Source organism: Pteropus vampyrus, unplaced genomic scaffold, assembly GCF_000151845.1.
Source record: "Pteropus vampyrus isolate Shadow unplaced genomic scaffold, Pvam_2.0 Scaffold1000003706, whole genome shotgun sequence".
Lineage (NCBI taxonomy): Eukaryota > Metazoa > Chordata > Mammalia > Chiroptera > Pteropodidae > Pteropus > Pteropus vampyrus.
In genome coordinates this window covers 23,017-42,117 of record NW_011918108.1, presented here as the reverse complement: position 1 = coordinate 42,117, position 19,101 = coordinate 23,017, and the positions used below count along the sequence as shown (strand labels likewise).

Sequence of the window (19,101 nt, the reverse complement as noted above, 5' to 3'; positions counted from 1 at the left end):
TCGTAAGCATAAAAATTGAAAAGAAAATGAAATGAAACAATAGAAATGGATAATTTAAATATCCACTTCACTTAAAGTGAATCAAAAGTCTCACTGCATGGCTTTGGGATAAATAAGATACACTGAGCGAATTATCTTAGAAGATCTTCATAAACATCGAGGGAGTTGGGACAAGGGTCATCGGTCAGCACAGCGGAATCTGGTGCCACAACTGGTCAGGCTGTCTAAAGGAAGTGACTTTTCAGAAGAGGACGTACCCTACAGTATCAAACACGAATTATACAGGTTAAGTTATCCCAAAATTATGCACTATGAACCTGTATCTTTACTTAAAAACATAACTTTTATGTCTCGGAAGAAATTCTCTGACGTAACAGTTTGACCACCTAAAAACAGGTGCCATAGGAAAGGAGTTTCAGATAAAAGGAAGTGAGTTTACACCAGAATACACAAATGGCTGCCTAACGAGTTTCTAAATCATGGCATGTTCCACAGTGGAGAGAACTGAAGAGAAAGATAGACTGACGTTCTCATCTTAAAAAGTAGAAAAATATATATATATTTTTCTCAAGACGCTTCTACTTATTCTTCCAATGGAACCACCTCAGCCCACCTCTCCCCCAAAAGAATTTGCTACAGTAAGCTTCTGTACCACGGTCACCAGCGTCACGAACGCCAACGTCACAAATGACTTACTAATGCATCGGGGTTGAGCTGACCACCCACTTTGCAGACACCTAATCGATCCTGTTGTCTGACCATCTTCTGTTACATATCCGCCTTTGCATTTATAGTGTGCTTCTTTCTCTACAGGATATGTAGACTCTGATTCAGAAACAAATCCATTCTGAATGTCTAGATCCAATTTTGAACATGTCTCTAGAAGGGAGCGAGCACAAGGAAAAGATAAACATGTTGTCAGTAAACATTTTCGTAAGGACACAAATGATATTAACAGTGTAAAAAAAATGAGTCATTTGTAAATGAAAACTTAAAAAACCCTAATTATCTAAGGTCTTGTATCAGAGAAAATAAGCAATGAGTTTCCAAAGATACTAAGTGAAGATACTTTTAAACTTTTTTTTTTTTTTGCGGAGTGGGAGGTACAAAGCAAGATTTAAAATACTCAGAGTCTCTTCTAAGAAGTGTGTGGAAACCTCTGTGTTTCGTGGGTCTGGACCCTATAGCTTGCCGGAACCCAGCTAGCAGTGGGCCTTTCCCTGTGACTTATTTTAACTACTGCTAAGGGTTGATCTTACATGTTCTCACCACAGGCCAAAATGACTGGTCACTGTGTGAGGCGACAGATGTGGTAGTTAGCTTGATCGTGGTGATTATTTCATGACGTAAACAGACGTCAAAATGGCAAGCTGTACCCCTTAAACACGTGCAGTTCCTATTTGTCAATGATACCCCAATAAAGCCGGAAAAAAACAAATTTCAAAAAATAAAAAAAAATATGAGCAGAAATTATATAGAAACTAACAATAGAGAACATGTGTCTAGTTAAAAGATGATTCACTGAAGACATTTAATAAAATTGAGAAATATCTGACAAGAATAATCAAGATACTTCCGGCCATCAGCAACGAGGAAACTGAGCTAAAACATGGAATCAGCCTCAGGGGGCTTCCATCGGGGGGCACTGGGAAACAGTCGGTGCCCAGCTGGATGCCAGAGAGACAGTGGCAAATGATGGGAGCTCTATTCTGAAAGTAGCTGTACTTGGGGGAGACTCTCCCAGACTACAACACAGGAAGAGAAAACCCAAGCAGAAAACGTCAGTCGTATTGAGCAAAAGAACCAACGGGCAAGGTTCTCATCACTAGAAGTTGAACTCAGAGAACCAGAGAAGAAGAAACTATCGAATGGAAGAGTCTACGGTCTGCACGGCAGCCCCTGGATTCTTGGGTCGAGTATATCACATACTGGGGTCGGTCAAAACACGAGAACGGGTAAGGGACAACTGCCAGGGCGAGAAGTACCAGGGAACGGGAACGTCCCAGATGTCCAGAGCACACATAAATTCGATCAGTCAGGATGGGAAGACCTCTTCAAACACAAGTCATTCAGCACAGAGACCAGACGAGGCCTCATGCTGCTCCTAGACTAAGGGCTCCCCAAACCAGCCTTAGTGACGTTTAAAGACAAGCCTCGAATGGACCTGGTTGACCCGTGATGACCTTAGCCTTCCCAAACAAAAGAAGTCCTTGAAGTCGCCAAGCCCAAGACTCAAGGTGCACTTTAGGGCAGGGGTCACTCAGGTGCGTGAACCTGTTCCTCTCGGCCTCATCATCGCATCCTGTCGACTCCCATTGGATCTGGTTGCTGCGCTGAAGCGCGGAGCCCCCTCCGCTGGCTTCCTGAGCTCCCACAAGATGCTCACACCCGTGGGCGATGGTCAAAACCGGTGTTCTTTACGCAGAAGACAACAGACATCCCTGTTGTGCCATCAGGCTGATGATACCACTTTATGATTATGGGCATCCACTTTGACGTTCTTTTACTGGTTTTTCTTCACTAATGTCTATCAAGAGGCTCATTTGTTTTTTCAAAATACGTATCGAAAAGAATTGTGTGTGTACTCATACACGCTAGGGAAAAATGAAACCAAATAGGTCCATCGGCAGAATAAAAGTCGATGTCCACATCTTGCCACAGGAAGAGGTGAGTGTATAGGTGAATATTAGAAAATCACAGACAGACTGGGACGTCAGACCAGTTTACTTACTAACAGCGATGCACTTGGGAGGTGGGTCCCAGCCGCTCTCCGTGCAGGTCAGTGAGCTCTGCTTATTTTGAAGAGTGAAGCCTGGGTAGCAGTCGACTTTTATCGAGTCACCCTGTATGTGTTTTGTTTGACGGGATGGAGAATATCCATTTTCCAAATAATTGAAAATACATTGTCCTAAGAAACATAAAATGATCATTAAAAAAAATTCATACATCTGGTCAAAATAGCAAATTAAAAATTATCTTTACAGTATTTAAATTGGAATTCATAAGCATCCAGAAATCATACAGCGCTTACGAAAAACTAAAGCTACTACCCAGTGTTCTTTAAGAAAGAAAAGTGAATATTCAATATCACTTGTCTGTAGTATTTATAATTTAAATATGTGGGAATGATATAGGTATTCTGGCGCAGGATTCTTAGCTCTCCTGGTTTTTTAATGAAATGCTCCTCAGACGAGGAAGAACCTCCATCGCTTGTTACGCTCATAGGACTCGTCCCCTGACCTTGCTTTCGTCACACAGGCGTAGCTGTGCGCACGTGTGTTTCTCTCCACTCTGAAATTCGTAGTCGTGCACTGTTACGAAGGGGTTTGCTTACTGCGGCAGGGCACTGCTGGGGACCATCCATCCCGTGTACAAGAGATGCGGTCCCAGAATTCTTGTGAATCAGTCACAAAGCCGGCATCACAGGAATAGTGAAACCATCTTCCTACAGTTACTGGAAAGTATAGTCTGTACACATTTTCACGATATAGGCTTCCATGTTTTATTTTCGGAATATCACATTGCTTAACTGGCAATTAAAACAAACAAAAAAACAGCGTGAATAATGTTTCACCTTAATATCAAACGAGAGATACATCGTTCAGTGGTGAATTACATTCTCTCAGTAACATAATAACACTCGTCGCATTAGGGTTTCTAGGACAAAGAAAGTGAAGAAATTCAGATGGTAGAAATAAGGCGTGTTTGTGATCATTTCACAATACGTACAAACATCGAATCCTTGCGTGGCACACTCGAATGTAACATAATGTTGTATGTTGATTTGGTCTCGATAAACTGATTAATAAACACGTGATCGTTTTGTATATGACTGTCATGCACGAGCCAGCTGTTTCATGGTGATAAGAGCGCCCTCTCTGGGGTCACACTGGAAGATCCACTCGGCCTTCGACCTCGAATATGCCTGGGCTTAAATGCCGGCATTCTTCCCTAATATTTATGTTCCGCTGTCACAATCATATCATTTAGTTGTGACATCACAATTATATTAGTGAGAGAAATAGACAAGTACACACACGTACATGTTTAACACTGAAGAGCCAAAAAATGGGTTTCTCACTTACAATGATATGGTTTTTTCCGACTTGTCATTGGCTGCTTTGTAAAAGCAAAGAAGCCTCGAAAATCCTCTGCTTTGCATTGACATAAGGCAAACATTTGGACCTTCCGGGTCTCCATTTTTGCGTGTTTCAGAGAAAGCAATTTCAGAGTTAAGAAGCGGGTCAAGACGTGCCTGGAACTTACAGCTGCATCGTGGAGGCGGCTCCCAGCCGGTTCTCGTGCATTTGGCCGTGGATCCTCGGGTCACGGGATAAAAGCCATCTTTGCACCAGTATGTGACTTCATCCTCGAGTCTGTATGTGATCCTTTTAGGACCGTAGCCACCATTTGCAATATGTGGAGGATCACATGTCATTTCTGTAAAAGGATATGTGGGTAACACAGTCATCACGATATTCCCGTGAAAACAGTCAAGGTCACGAAAGTAAAGGAAGAGGGCGTTGTGATTCTGTCCTTACCCCTCGGCCAGTGGCGTTAAGCGAGCCCGGCCTCGTGTCCCTCCCCGACATCTCTGGTCCCCTCGACCACAATTCTCAGCCGATGTATTATGTCCCCAGCACTCTCGAATCCGCTTTCTCCAAGGCCATCGCATAGGACACGATGTGGCCATTTGTGGCAATGACAGCGTCATATGCCCCTCTGCTGTTCTTCCCACGGCCCTCACCTTCTTGGCTCCTGAAGTTCCCCTAAGGGCTGTTGACAAACACCCCGAGTCTCTTCCCTTGAGGCACTTGTCGAGCTCCTTTCTCCGCGTCCCTGGTAGTTTGGCCACAACCGCGGATGGCCACGTCCTTCTCGAGGGGACTGGGGCCAGGGTGCTTCCAATTGGGGCACTTAGGAAGCTTCCTTGAGTTGTCATTGTTGGTAGTGAATAAAATTGCCCGAATTAAATAATTCACAAAACCCCTCATGCAACAAGGTATGAAATGAATAACCGACAGTGAGACACATTCTGCTCATACCTGCTATTTAATTACAGGTGTCATTTCCAATAACTTGAATTTGAGAGGACCGCATTATCAAATGAAATGGCAAACAAAAAAATCATAGTGAAGAATTTGTAAACTTAATAATAGAAGTGACTTGAAAATTTGAAAAATTTTCAACATTGGCCTTGGCTCAGAAAGCACATTAGAATGTATGGGGATTATACTGGAAATTAAGAATACATTTTATCTTTATGTTAAAGGAGATACATCTGTGATACATAGCTAATTATGTTAAATATTAAATTGATGGTGATGTTAATGACCTCAATAGCTTTCTAAAAGTCATAACGCAAATATAGTAAACTGAATATATTTAAAATGTATAATTTGATGGTGTTTGTCATAAGAACCTATAAAATCATCACCATCTGTAAGAATACAAAGGGATCCATCATTCTTCAAAGTTTCTTGGCATTACAAATAGAGTCACCCAAACATTGTGGACTTATAATCCAGGTTCCCTGTGACTTATTTTCTAGTTAAGGTTTTAAGAGTATGTTCCCATGGCCTCCTGCTGAATACGAAATGGCTTTTCCCACCGTGGAACTGAGAAAACAGAGAAAACTATTTATTTCGTTTTCTCAAATAAATATGTAATAATTTTTTGATAAACGTATTCTTTTCTGTTATCTAATAATACAGAATCTTTTGTTGCTGCTGTTGCTTAAGAATATTTCAAATGTCATCTCCTCGTATATTACTATTTGCTAGTCAAGCATTCAACATAGTGGTTGTTTGTTAATCCATGAAAATTCTATTATGAACAGCAAAACATCATACTCATTACATTGATTTTCCCAGGACCCATGAAATATTAACGTCCTTACCTAAGCACTTTGGTGGTTTTGACCACTGTCCATGTATACACGTTATTGTCCTGTGTCCCCGAAGCTCATAGAAGGACTGGCACTGGTATTCAACGGACGACCCCGGAGGGTACAAATCTAATGAGAATGTGGTGATGTCGCCATTGTCAATAGATGGCGGAGGCCCGCATTTTCCTTCAGGATCTACAAATATTATTTCATTTATTAAAAGACCAAACCATCACGCAGAAAACAGAGCGAAGAACAAAACCAGCAAACTATGGAATATGAAGCTTCGTGTGAGTCTGAAAAAGGAAACGATTCGTCAGAGAAATTCTAATCGTACGAAGTGAGAATTACAACATTTCGTACCCCTCCACGGATGTCACATTGAAGCACACATAAAACGGAAATAAATATGTCCGCTTTGCCATATTCCAGTATAAAAATGGTTTTTGTCACGGCCACTGCCAGGCAGAATCCTAGTTAATTGTCATAGGAGTGCCCTTGTTGTCTCCTACAGCTTCCTGCTGTGTCCTTTGGGACGCCATTAAGATCGTTCTTTAGATTTTTACTTTAAAAAACACCAACTCCTTGAAAAATTAAAGAAACAAATTGGCAGAAGGTAAAAAAGGGATATTCCCTTCCTGTTTCAGAAAGAGGGGGTAGAAGCAGTACTTCCTCCTCCCTCTCCTAAATACAGCTTCTGGACAAACTCCATACACAAGTCTAACAAGACTGACTGTGCAGAGGAGCCACACTGGCTGGAGGAGCAAGAAATGAAGGGTCAGCGCGACTGTGAGCGGCTTGGATCTCCTTTGGCTTCTTACGATTCCCAGTCTTGGCATAAGAACCTTCCCACTGGGGAGAACCGTGAGATTCACACGCACAAAAGCCCCACGCAGAACCCGCTCTCCGTCTTGCCAAAGGCCTAGGAAAAAACGCAGCCTGAAACCATGGAAAACTCTTTTGTTTCCCCCAGCAACACCTAAGTCGTCTAGAAAAAATGCCTCAGACCACCCAGCATGTTATCACACTGTCATCTAAAAGGTGCACAATAAATGTGATTTAACATCACTGTAAGAAACATTGAGTAGACGAGTAAATGCTAAGCACACCCGCCGCTCAATCGGGAAGGTACAGAGCTGTCCTATACAGCCTGTCCCTGTACGGCCTTTGACTGTGCTTTACGCGTCATCGTCTTAGGTTCCCAGACTAAGAAGCTCCAGCTCAACTTTAGCTCCAATATGTCCTCAGTTTTCATATGGTTTCTTCAAGAAGAGTTTCCCTTATTATCAAATATCAAATTTCCATATTATCAAAAAAAAAAAAAGGGGGGGTATGAAGTACAAAATTTTGACAATGGGGATGTTAGCGATCCTTTGTTTTTGTCTTTAGATGATACACAGTTAATCTTTGCCCAAAAAGGTAGATGCCAAGTAAACAGGTTTGCTGGCGGCACGATGTTGCACATGTGATATTTTAAGTATCGCTCTATGTTAAATTTAATTTTATCCTCGTGGTGTCGTCAACTGACTTTGCATAATTTCACTATAAACATTGAGTTCATGTTACTTAAACATGTGAATGTCTTTCAAAGATTTTCGCTGTGTTCCTGGAGAATGCTTTCTAATTTTGCCTACGTTTAATCTGTGGAAGTAGACAAAATAATATTCTAGCGATTATCCAGAGATTTACATAACTACTTAGACAGAATTGGAACCCTACAACTAAAAAGGTACTATAGCAACAACAGTAATACCGCATAGATTTAATGCTGCTCTTTTCGCAAAATAAAAAAGAGTAGAGGAACAGAGGGAACATTTTACTTACGGACATAATTGCATTCGGGAGGGCTGGACCAGCCACTGTCTGCACAGGTAATGGTGCTCTGATTATTTGGGAGGCTGTAGCCCTGATCACAGACAATTTCTACAGTGTCACCTTCCTGGTATGTTTGTCCCGAAGACGCAGAATGGCCATTTTCCACCCAAGGGAAAAAGCACTGTCCTGAAAACCCAAAGAATGACTAATAAACATCTGGCATTGGGTTCATGCACGTTAAACAGTTAGCATGTAATGTCGTTAATCGCTAAGTGTATATTTCAAACATTTTACACTTGTCAAGTTCCTTCGGATACCAAAAAAGAGTCACGCTACTTTTTTCTCCATTCGATTGTCTAAATTACTTCCTAGAGGAGGAGATGGCTTTCGTCTCCTTGGTTGGCATCTTTCGTTTTTCTCTTTCCTAATCCTGTCTTCTTCACTTTTCTGTCCTCACCGAGAGAGGGAGACAGATGTAATTTTTTAGAGAACAAAGATGCGACTAATGAAAAACACAGAAGGAAAATAGATAAAACGCTTCTCGAACATCCAATGCTGCAGTATATTTTGAACCGAAATTCCACATACGAATGACCTCTCCTGAGAAAATCTGTGTTCACTCAATTACCGTGTGAGTATGTCAAAATTAAATATTAGCAGTGAAAATGGTTGACCATTAGTATTGAAAATTAAATAATTTCGACACTCCACAAAGTTCGTATCTTAATTTCTCCTGATTTAATTTCTGAGGCATGCCGTATCTTACCATTGCTGGCTGTCGGTATCATTGTGTAGATTCTGCGACCCCTCCAGTGACCCCCCCTCACATACTAACACACCAAAGAATTCGTCCAGGGAGGGATCGGGGTCTCTACTCACTGAGGCACTTTGGTGTCGGTGACCACCCTTGCTCTGTACAGGTTATTTGAGTCCAGAATGACTGCGAAGCAGACACATAGCTCCAATCACAGGAGTAGTAGAAATATTTTCCCATAGCAACCGGGAAGACTTGTGTGTATCTGTTTTCATCATATATGTTTCCGTGTTTTATTTCTGGAAAATCACAAGTTGTTTCTTGAGAAAAGAAAAAAAAAGAGAAAGAGACAATGAATAATTCTACTTCACCTGAATCATCACGTTGATGAATTTATTATCCTATTTCTCTTACTTTTCCCCCTCGTGTTAGTGCTCCGAGACCTGGGATGATCTATAACGAGTTCGAAGGCAGCGAGGGGCTCGCGACGTGCGAGTTCTCCAGAACCCTTTTCGACATTAGAATCACATGGAAACATGTCAACGCCGAGGAAGAGAATTAAAGTGGCTGAAATGTCGCGACCTCCCAGATCCGAGAAATGTCCTTCTGTTGAGATGGTCAGACTGTGCATTTCTCCATTCGCTTCCCCGGCATCTTTGTCCTGTGTCTTCCGCAGATGTCCCTTCAGAAGTCTTAGATCTTTCCTGCATCCCCCACACCCCCATCCCATCTTTTCCCGGTCAAAGCGACATGTTGCATGAGACAGGTATACGGACAGATATCCTCACACATATTAATACTGTAGATGCATACATATATATATCTGACTAGTTTTAACCTTTTCAATGAATTAGTGAAAAGAATTGAACGTAAACATTCGGAAAGTAAAAAACATTAGCAACACCGACACAACAAAGATATAATTACTAAATTCTGATGAATGTCCCCTAAAAATACGGATGTAGGTATGTGAGCCCTCGAGTGGAAAACAGAAAAATAGTTTTTGATTGTTACTGTCCGCTTTTTAAATGTAGAATTGTATTCGTTTGCTGGGGCATCTATAACAAAGCGTGATAAAATGTAGCTTAAATGACAGAACTTTATTTTCTCACAATTCTAGAGGCTAAAAGTCCAAAATCGAGGTGTCGGCAGGGCTGGTGTTTTCTGTGGCCTCTCTCTTTGGTTTGTAGATGGCTGTCATCTTCCTGTGTCTTCACAGGTCTTCCTTCTACATGTCTGTGTCTTAATTTCCTCCTCTTATAAACACACCATTTTTATTGGATGAGGGCCCACCTTAACGACTTTTCACTTAGTAACCTCTCTAAATACCCCTCTCCAGACACATGTCACTCTGAGGCCCTGGGACTTAAGGCTTCGACATACGCGTTTTGGAGGGACATAGTTCAACCCATGCTGACGAAAATCCACAACGTTTCTATCCACACAAAGCGTTTCGTCCTCAAAGTCGGTTGCTTTCTCCTTGAGAAGTATCATTGCCACTCATAGTTACAGGGCGTTCAGTACAAAGGCTTCTCTTAGAAAGAGTTCACTGACAGAATACGGTGTTCACCTGGCCTGGAAGCTTTGTCGTGCTGTGGTGGCGGTGGTGGCGGCGGCTAGCGAAGGACATTGCCCAAATATAAACGGAAATAACATAAAAACCCAGCATGCCAGTAACTTATTTAAATGAGATCGTCTTGTAAACCAAGGAATAAAGCATAGTGATGCATGCTCTGTTTATCAATGGTGCAATGAAGTATCCCAAGGCACACTGGAGGATTCTCATTTCACCATGGGAATGAGTATCTGATCGTAAAGGGAAATAAGAGACTTTAAAAGATATTGTAATGAAGACTTTATAAAGATGGTAAAAGAAAGGGGAAAACGTAATCGTTTAACTAAAATTTTAAAGGTTCTCTATATGAAAAAAAGGCGATAGACTACACAAAAATAAATTGCTTTTTAATGAAAGATAATATCAGTACCCATTATATTTGTTATAAGATAGAATTCTTTACTGTGTATGGTTACATTTAGAGATAATTAATATAGATTCTATATTGCTTTAAAAGTGAAAACCAATCAGCTCACAATATGCTAGAGGTAATACTATAAAAATTATTTATGTATTTACTCAACATTGACCAGTGAACGCAGAAATCTAATTGAAATATATTGTCATCTCCGCTGGGAATTAAGAATATAGTCTACATTTCCTTGAAATAGAGATTTCTTTTTTTCTGCCACTAATTTTATTGAGCTATTAAATCGATTATGTTAATTATTTTAACAGATTTATTAAGGTATAATTGAAACATAGCAAACGGCATATATTTGAAATAGATACTCTAACGAGGTTTCACGTATAAATCCGCAAAACCATCACCATACGTAAGATTATGAAGATATTCGTTGCTCCCAAATTTCACTTACAGTTGTGTGTGCATATGCACACATATCTCCATCATCAGCACAGAGGGAATAATTGAACAGATAATTTATTTTTCCCCTTCGTTTTCTTATAAAGATATTCTCTATTAAGAGGTCATGATGCAGATTATTCCTACCAGGCGATTCATTCAAAATATAGACACATGAGAGTAGATCCAGCGTGAAATTACAGATGAGAGGGAAGCGGAGTGTTCAGATCTCTGTTCAACGTACCTTGACCGTGAGCCCAGGAAAGCCACCAGGTGAGGAGGACGTTGAGGACTAACAGCATGTTCCGTGTGCCCAGGCGTCCAGCAACACGAGTGTTCCAGGCGTGCTCTTTGGGGCTTCCGGTCAGCTTCATGAGCAGTTACCAGGTGCGACTCTGAATTTAAGTGCACTACCATGAAGCTAGTTCAGTGAAGTCACTTAATAAATATCAAAGTTCAAAGACTTTTGCAAAATCCCTCAATTCCTATTAATGTTCAACTACTGTGATTGCCAAAGGTATAAATTACAAGCCCTGGATCCAACGACTAAAAACATTGAATAATCACCAGGGAATTATATAAAATAAACGTCAAAAGCATGAGACAAATGGAAAAGGATGTGGGAATAAAGTCTAAAGATTACTGAAGAAGAGGTGAGACTAACAGACGGGACCGGAAACGGTATAAATCCATCAGTCAATATTAAACGTCGATATCGAGCGAAAATTAACTAGGCAACTGAAGAAGAAGATAAAGTAGAATCAGATAAAGTAAAAAGCCCAATGATATGCTATTTGCAAATAGAGCGATATAATATAAAATCATGACACGCCAAAGCAAAAGCATAAACCTTCTATGAACTAACCGTGTGAAAAGTTATTGTAATATTGTTAAAGTGAAATTCAAGAGAGTTACCGGAAATGAATGAAGTGTTTCATAATAATAAAGAAAATCAATCCAGGTGATAAGGAGTTCACCAAGGCACGGGGGAAAAGGCACAAAAGTTGTAAATAAAGAGTAAAATGTGAATGTGCGATTTAGAACATTATTAAGGACACTGCGTGGTAGAGCAACTAGAACTAATAGAAAAAGACTTTTTTTTATACTAGAACAGACATTGGATAAGGAACATATAAAAAGAACACAAGCTTTTAAAAATATTTTAAAAATTAAATTATTAAGGAATACATTGGACGAAATATTTGTAAGATACCTATAAATATTTATAAGCTATCTGGAAGACGTTGCTGAGAAAATTCTTACTAGACAAATAAAAGAAGTCCATGATGTTTCTGGTTTGCAAGACTTACCATCATACCATCATAAACATGTCACGTCTCCTCAATTAATCTATGCTTTGAACATGACCGCCAAAAATTCTTTTACTCGACCAAAGTAATTGACTACGTGCTTCACAAAGTCCTGTACAAATGGCCAGGGCGGTCTTCGAAAGGAACAATTGGGACGATCTGTAATCCCAGAGATCTAGATTTGTGACGAAGATGCTCCATTCATGACAACGTGGGACCGTCACAAAGAAACACAGATCCCTGGGGAGGAGGGAGTCCAGAAACACACATGCACACGCAGATCCCCTGCTTCATGCGCCGATGGGACTCAGAGGGGAGAGAGTGTTTCCCAGAAAATGGTGAGGGAACACTTGGATCTGGGTAAACAAAAGGAAACCCTGGCTTGAGTCCAGGCTCAGGCCCAGTGCCAAACCAAAAGCTATTTCTCCACAGGACAGTAAACCTTTAAGGGCTGCATGTGACTCACTTGCAGGAAAGAGTCCAAGATGGCTCCCTGACTCTGAGGCAGGGCTTTCTTTCCTTGTTCGTCAGGCAGCACCCGGGAGACGCAGTGTAGGCTCAGGTAGCTGCCAAGGATGCCTCGTGTGTCCCCCACAACCTGTGGAGTTTTCTACCCTTCGTCTTTCAGCAAGTCTGACGTAACTTTTGCCAGAAAGGCCGATTAGTTTCCTGTTTCTAGAATAGTCTGAAATACAGACCACCAGTGCCAAGCAGAGTGGGCGATGCACGTGCCTACAGCTCGCACTGCGGAGTTAGACGAGTTCTTTCTAAAGTTCCTAGACATAAAGAACAATCGCCACAAAAGCTTGTTCAAAAAACAAAGAAACACTTAATGACGGCTAGGCCCGCTGCATGTTATAGCTAAGAAGCCTTTACGATGAATGGCACAGTTGGTGCTGGCATAAGAGTGGACAGGTAGAAAGCGGATAAGACGAGAAAGTATGGAAATCTGTAGTCACGTGCACAAAGCAATGGTTCTACGAATAACATCACATTTCAAAGGACTAGGAAAAAGACGACGTATTTCATAAATACTGCTACTCAACTGGAGACTCATTCAGAAAGAGAGAAGATGTCCATACTCCCATGCCCTCTTGCTTTTCAGAGCTCTCCAAGTCGGAAAAGAAACTCCATGCATTCAGTACAAAACAAATGGGGAAACGTTTTGAAATGTTGGGGGTACATACCCAGAAGAAGAATTGCTGGGTCATATAGTCCTTCTATCCTTCATTTTTTGAGGAATCTCTATAGTGTGTTCCATAGATGTGGCACATATGTACAATGGAATAATAGCCACAAGATGAAATACTGCCGTTTGCGACGACATGGATGGATCTTGAGATTGTCTTGCTGAGTGAAATAAGTCAGAAACAGTTGACAACCATATGAATTCACCCATATATGGCATATAAAACTGAAAACAACAAACGAACGAACCAAACAAACAAAAACTCATAGACAGACAACAGTTTAACGGTTAGCAGAGGGAAAGAGGGTTTGGGGAGAAGGCAGAGAAGGGTCGAGGGGGTCAAATAAATGGTGACTGAAGGGGAGACTTCGGGTGATGATCACGCAATGCAATACACAGGTGACGTATTGTTGAATTGTACGCTTGAAACCTAGGTCATGTTATTAACCAATGTCACCCCAACGCATTTACTGATAATAATTTAAAAAGCTGTGAGTTCATTCGTTAAGAACAGAACATTTAAAACTACGACTCAGAATCTGAGTGAATGGCAATGAGTAATAGTTTTAAGAGCGCACAATTAAATTTCCTGCCTAGAAAAATTAACGCGAACTCGAAGCCAAATGACATCTCGGAAAGCAGGTTTAATTCATATCACAGAAATGTGAATTGCAAAGTGATAATCTTATTATTCCTAAACAAAGACAGTAACAAGAGAAGTGAGGCTACTATTTCAATCAGAATATTAAGAGAAAAGAAATCCAAAACAAACGGTCCTTAGGTATCTTAAATACAAATCAGCACATTTATCATAAAAGATATACATTGAAATTACACAGAGGTAACATTTATTATTTACCAAACAGGAAACAGATCTAAAAGGTTGACAACTCCCGCAGTTGGCAAGACCAAGGAAAAGCAGGTCCTTTAGAATAGTACAGAATTACCTACAGGCCCCTAGGAAAGAGAAGTAGAAATAGCTGTGAAACTGCCTGATGTCCATTCATTTCACTTCTAGCATTTTATGCTGACAATATGTTCACATAAGCATATTCACCATGTCGTTCATTACCGTATTAGTAAAATACCAGAATGGTCTCAGTGAGACACGTCCTAAAATGAAAACAGCAAGGTGTGGATAAACATGTAAAATAACCTTCCCTCTCTATACAACACAGACGAATGAACGCTAGAGGAATGTCGGCAGCTAATGAAATTATAACTTTATGAAACGAGGGAACAGTGTGATATAAGGAGACTACCCCACATGGTCCCTTCTCATATCACTTGGACATTTAAAACATGTTTGTGTTCTTCACTTTTTAACAGATTAGATTAGAAGTGGGAGCAGCAGCAAAATCTAAAATTGAAAAAGATACCAATGCACCTAAAAGTAAAACTCTATTAATTTAATGGTAAGCAAGCCAACCAGAGATACAAATGATTTCAAGTCACTTTGGAGGAGCGTGCTTTGGTCCCAGTGTCCAACAGCCGGGAACAAAATAAATGCGAAGGCATCGTAGGCTTCATGCAGGACTTCGGCTGCAAATAGTGGTGTGTGCATTATACTTTCCAGGTCATCTTCATGAAAATTGAAATATGAGATTTTAGAAGTCGAGAGAAAAGGGAAAACGTACCGCGCTGTTTTTTCAACCCTGCATTATTAAACTCGAACTGTATCATCTGATAGGAGCTAATGAATTTTAAATTTCGTTTCTATTTCAAAGATCTGACACCAAAAGACCCTGGAAGTAGAAACATTTCAACACTACTGAACACTCCCATCGAGCAGCAACAGCACGCAATTCTTGGGTTCTCAACACTGTTCTCTGATTTCTTTTGAAAAAATCGGACATTCTTGGCAAGATGTACGGGTGTGGGTGTTGGGCAGGAGAAGCGCTCGGTGAGTCTGGAATATCGAGCTGTGCCCAAGGGGAGAGAAATGCTCAGAGACCAGTGGGCAGATCTCAGGAGCAATGAGAAGCCAGTTGCAAGAGGCACCCACCTTCGAGAAGTCAAATTTGAGGTCCCTTGACCTTCTAATAGAATCATGAATGAAACTGATCGTGACAAATTGAATAAATAAAAATTCATGAATCCATGCTGATACACACACAAGTTGAAAAATAGAGAGAAAGAACTCTTGAAAGTCATCATGGATAGTCACTTACAAGTCTCTACTTCAAAAGTTAGAAATTAAAGGACAAAAAGAAGTATTTACCAAATCTTTTTAGGTGAAACTTTAAGCAGAGTTGGTAAACTGACACTCGTCTTTACGCAAGAATTAGTCGACACGTGCAGAACAATGATAGAATTTATCTTACAAATAACTCTTTTGCAGCCAACAATATAATTGATCATAGGCAAGTATCATAGATGCCACAACGATGCGGTGAAAAGTTTTAGAAAGATAGTCAATACGCAAATGTTAACATTAATAGCAAAGAAACTTGCCAGTTATAACATTGTTCCTCCATATGTGAGAAAACTGGCTGTCCCCACCGAGTCAGGTTTACATGGACTGGCTTTTGGTGACAGCCAGGTTTCTCTTTCTAAGAATGTCACCTGATTCGATTTGATACGAAGTAACAAGGTCTCACTTTAAATTTTTAGCTGAATTATTTATATATTTATTTTCATCATCAACTTTTCATGTTTTTGTAGAAATTAAATCGACCGATTTGTATTATGTGTTTGAAACGTACAAGCATAAAAATCACATTTCAGACTTACGTTTGAATGTTTCCAAAACCCTTTTGACCGACATCATCATAAAAACACTACTGCATATGAACATCATCATGAAAGGGTTCTTTAGAGTTCTGACGTGTATTGTCTTAATTCTGTACGTATTTTTTTTATAGCACAGTTCAAAGGCGATACACGTTAACGACAGGAAAATGGGACGACCTAAGTAAATACAAAAGAATTCGATGCAAACTCTTACCCCAATTAGCTCTAAATTCAAATCTAGTTCCGGTAAGTGTTTTATTGTACTTTCTGCCAAACTCTGTTCTATAAACGTTTATTCAGTGTTCAAAGCATATTGTGGACGTGTGTGTGCTTATACATGATGTTGTATTTTGATCAGTGTCATAATAATTATGCACCCAATTAGATTCCAATTCCTCCTTATAAATTCTTTGAATTATGATGTGTGCTACGTAGACGTCTTGTAGATGATGCATTTCATCATTTTGGGGGTATAGTTAGCTACTGAGAGATAACCAAAACTAAGTAATAAGCTCTCACATCGTATGGCTCACATACGTTTGACGTAGTTTGGCTTTTACGTGCTTGTAAGTGATATTATTTTGAAGATGCAGACAAACGTTTTTTTTTATTTCCTCTGAAATCAGAGTGTCAGAGCATGTCAGAAGTTATGGGGAAGCTTTGAGAGAGTCAGGAGAATGGTAGATGGAGACGGGCATGAAACAGATTGTATCTAATTGCTGGCCATAGATGATTCATGAATAAAACACGCAGCATTATGGTCTGTCAGGTTTTAATGAGATGCTTGTAAGAGTGATTTCTCAGTCTCTCAGATTATAATCACATCTTCTACATAATGTTTCACACGGACTCTGATTCACGACTAAAAAGTCTGATTTTTCAATGCTTAAAAAATATAAATTGAGAAGAATTGACTTCAAAGCTCTAAACGAATGTGCATATGGTAATTTTATGGCCGCATTTTCACTATGCACAAGTGGGATACTCCATTTTCCCTTCACGACAGGTGACTCGAAATGCACGATGAGGTGATACTTCACGAAATCCATATTTACACATAAATTCAACAGTATCATCTGTTTTAGAATAATACTTTTTCTTATCTTCCCATCTTAACTGTATCTTATGTAATTCCATCATTTCTTGTGATATTACACATGCATCTGAAGGTAAAAAAAAAAGAACATAAAACATTAAGTCGTATACAAATATTTTCCACAGAATTTCACACTTTCACATAGACTCTTCTATGTGTCCAAAATTTCAGTCTCAGAACCTTTTCCAAAACAACTCAGTGATTATCCATCATGTGCATTTAAGTCATTCTACACTCTTCATGATGTAAAAATGAGGAACTGTGTTTAATGTGTGATAATCAAAGATTCCTAATGTCAGTGATCATCTGAAAGCTTTCACGAAAAAATCTTTGGTTGCTGTTGTTGCTTGCTAAGAATCTTTCAAATGACATCTCCTCATATATTACTGCTTGGTAGTCAAGCATTCGATAGAATGCAAAACATCACAGTCGTTACACTGATTTTCCCAGGATCCATGAAAATGTTAACGTCCTTACCTATGCATTTTGGTGGTTCTGACCACTGTCCATTTGTACATGTGATTTTCTTGTTTCCCCGAAGCTCATACAAGTTCTGGCACTGGTACTCAACGGACGACCCCGGAGGGTACTCCGCCACCGAGAATGTGGTGATGTCTCCATTGTCAATAGATGGTGCGGGCCCACATTTTCCTGCAGAGTCTAAAAAACATGTTATTTGATTTGTAGAGAGATCACAGAAGGACACAGGTTAAAGTAAAACAAATAAAAACATAGCACAATACCTAATATTAAGACTTTGGTTTTCTGACAAAATGTTAATGGAAGAAATTTTAATCTCTTAAATTGAGAGTCAAACACTAAGACCTTTCTCACCAAATCTGAAGGCATCTATAAAACAGAAACAAATACGTCTGCTTTGCAGTATTCCAGTGTTAATCAAAATGGTTTTCTTAATGAGTGTGTGCCGGACTGGTAGATGGCAGAGATAAACAAAGGAAGATTCTTGTTCTCACCTACATGTACTACAGGGTCTATCGGGTCTCTAGCCATGTTTTTTTGACTTTTCATTTTTATTACAAAAGAAAAACAACTCCCTCCATAAAATTAAAATATCACAAATTTCTATATTGTGAAACAGGTTTTCTAACTTCCTATTCTGGACAAGACGAGGAAGAAACATTTCTGCTTATTCCTTCTGCCACGTATAACTGAAAATCCTGAACATATCATAAAAAACAACAGAAGAGATTGTGAAAGATGCAGAAAAGAAGTCGATCTGGTTATAGACCTTGAGATTCGAGGAAATACACTGAGTGAGTTGTTTGTTTCATTTGGCCTTGTACATACCACTGGGTACAAAGTATGAAACTCAGAAATGATACCGAGTTTATGAAAAGATAAAGTCCCAAGAAGAGCCTAATTGCTGTAGGCAAATGTCCAGAAAAGGAACAGTCTCTTCAAGAAAGAAACAATCTTGTGCCATACTCCACTCGCTCTAGAAAAACACCATGGAAGAAGCCTAAGACCAGCGTTCCTCGTCCTTGATCAGCGGCAGCCGGTCAGGGGCCTCGACCTCCAGGTAGGCCATCGCCCTCAGGGAATAAGATGCCTCTGCACTTAATCCTATAAGCTTAAGTTAGAATGACATAAATTACTCACTTGGAAAATAGACAAAAACAAAAAACTGAATAAACAGAGTTTCAGGGAGCCATGGGAAGAAGGCCAAAATTTGAGACCTAGAAAGCAAAAAGAAAGAAGTAAAAGATGAAAAAAAAAAATCCAAAAATAATAGCTGAAAATTTCCCAAATTGCATATGAGGAATAAACTCACATATTTTTTAAAAAAGGGGAGGGGTTGCGTGGGGTGAGGGGAGCTCAAACAAGATCAAAGCAGAGAAATTCATGTCAAGATATATCATAATCCAAATGGTGAAAA

General features: G+C 39.9%; 1 protein-coding gene across 1 annotated transcript in view; it reads right to left on the bottom strand.

The window, feature by feature from the left end:
• LOC105311391 (complement factor H-like) overlaps positions 1–19,101 on the bottom strand; it is a gene marked incomplete at its 3' end in the record, with an annotated part of 48,264 nt that overhangs the window by 10,544 nt on the left and 18,619 nt on the right. The window contains exons 4-13 of the mRNA XM_023527074.1: positions 17,682–17,864; positions 17,076–17,271; positions 11,121–11,297; positions 8,871–9,160; positions 7,712–7,888; positions 5,900–6,082; positions 4,267–4,539; positions 3,335–3,529; positions 2,732–2,908; positions 697–879 (exon numbers count right to left, since the gene is read on the bottom strand). Of these exons, the coding sequence (XP_023382842.1) occupies positions 697–879; positions 2,732–2,908; positions 3,335–3,529; positions 4,267–4,539; positions 5,900–6,082; positions 7,712–7,888; positions 8,871–9,160; positions 11,121–11,297; positions 17,076–17,271; positions 17,682–17,864 (2,034 nt within the window). The remainder of the gene's footprint in view (positions 1–696; positions 880–2,731; positions 2,909–3,334; positions 3,530–4,266; positions 4,540–5,899; positions 6,083–7,711; positions 7,889–8,870; positions 9,161–11,120; positions 11,298–17,075; positions 17,272–17,681; positions 17,865–19,101) is intronic.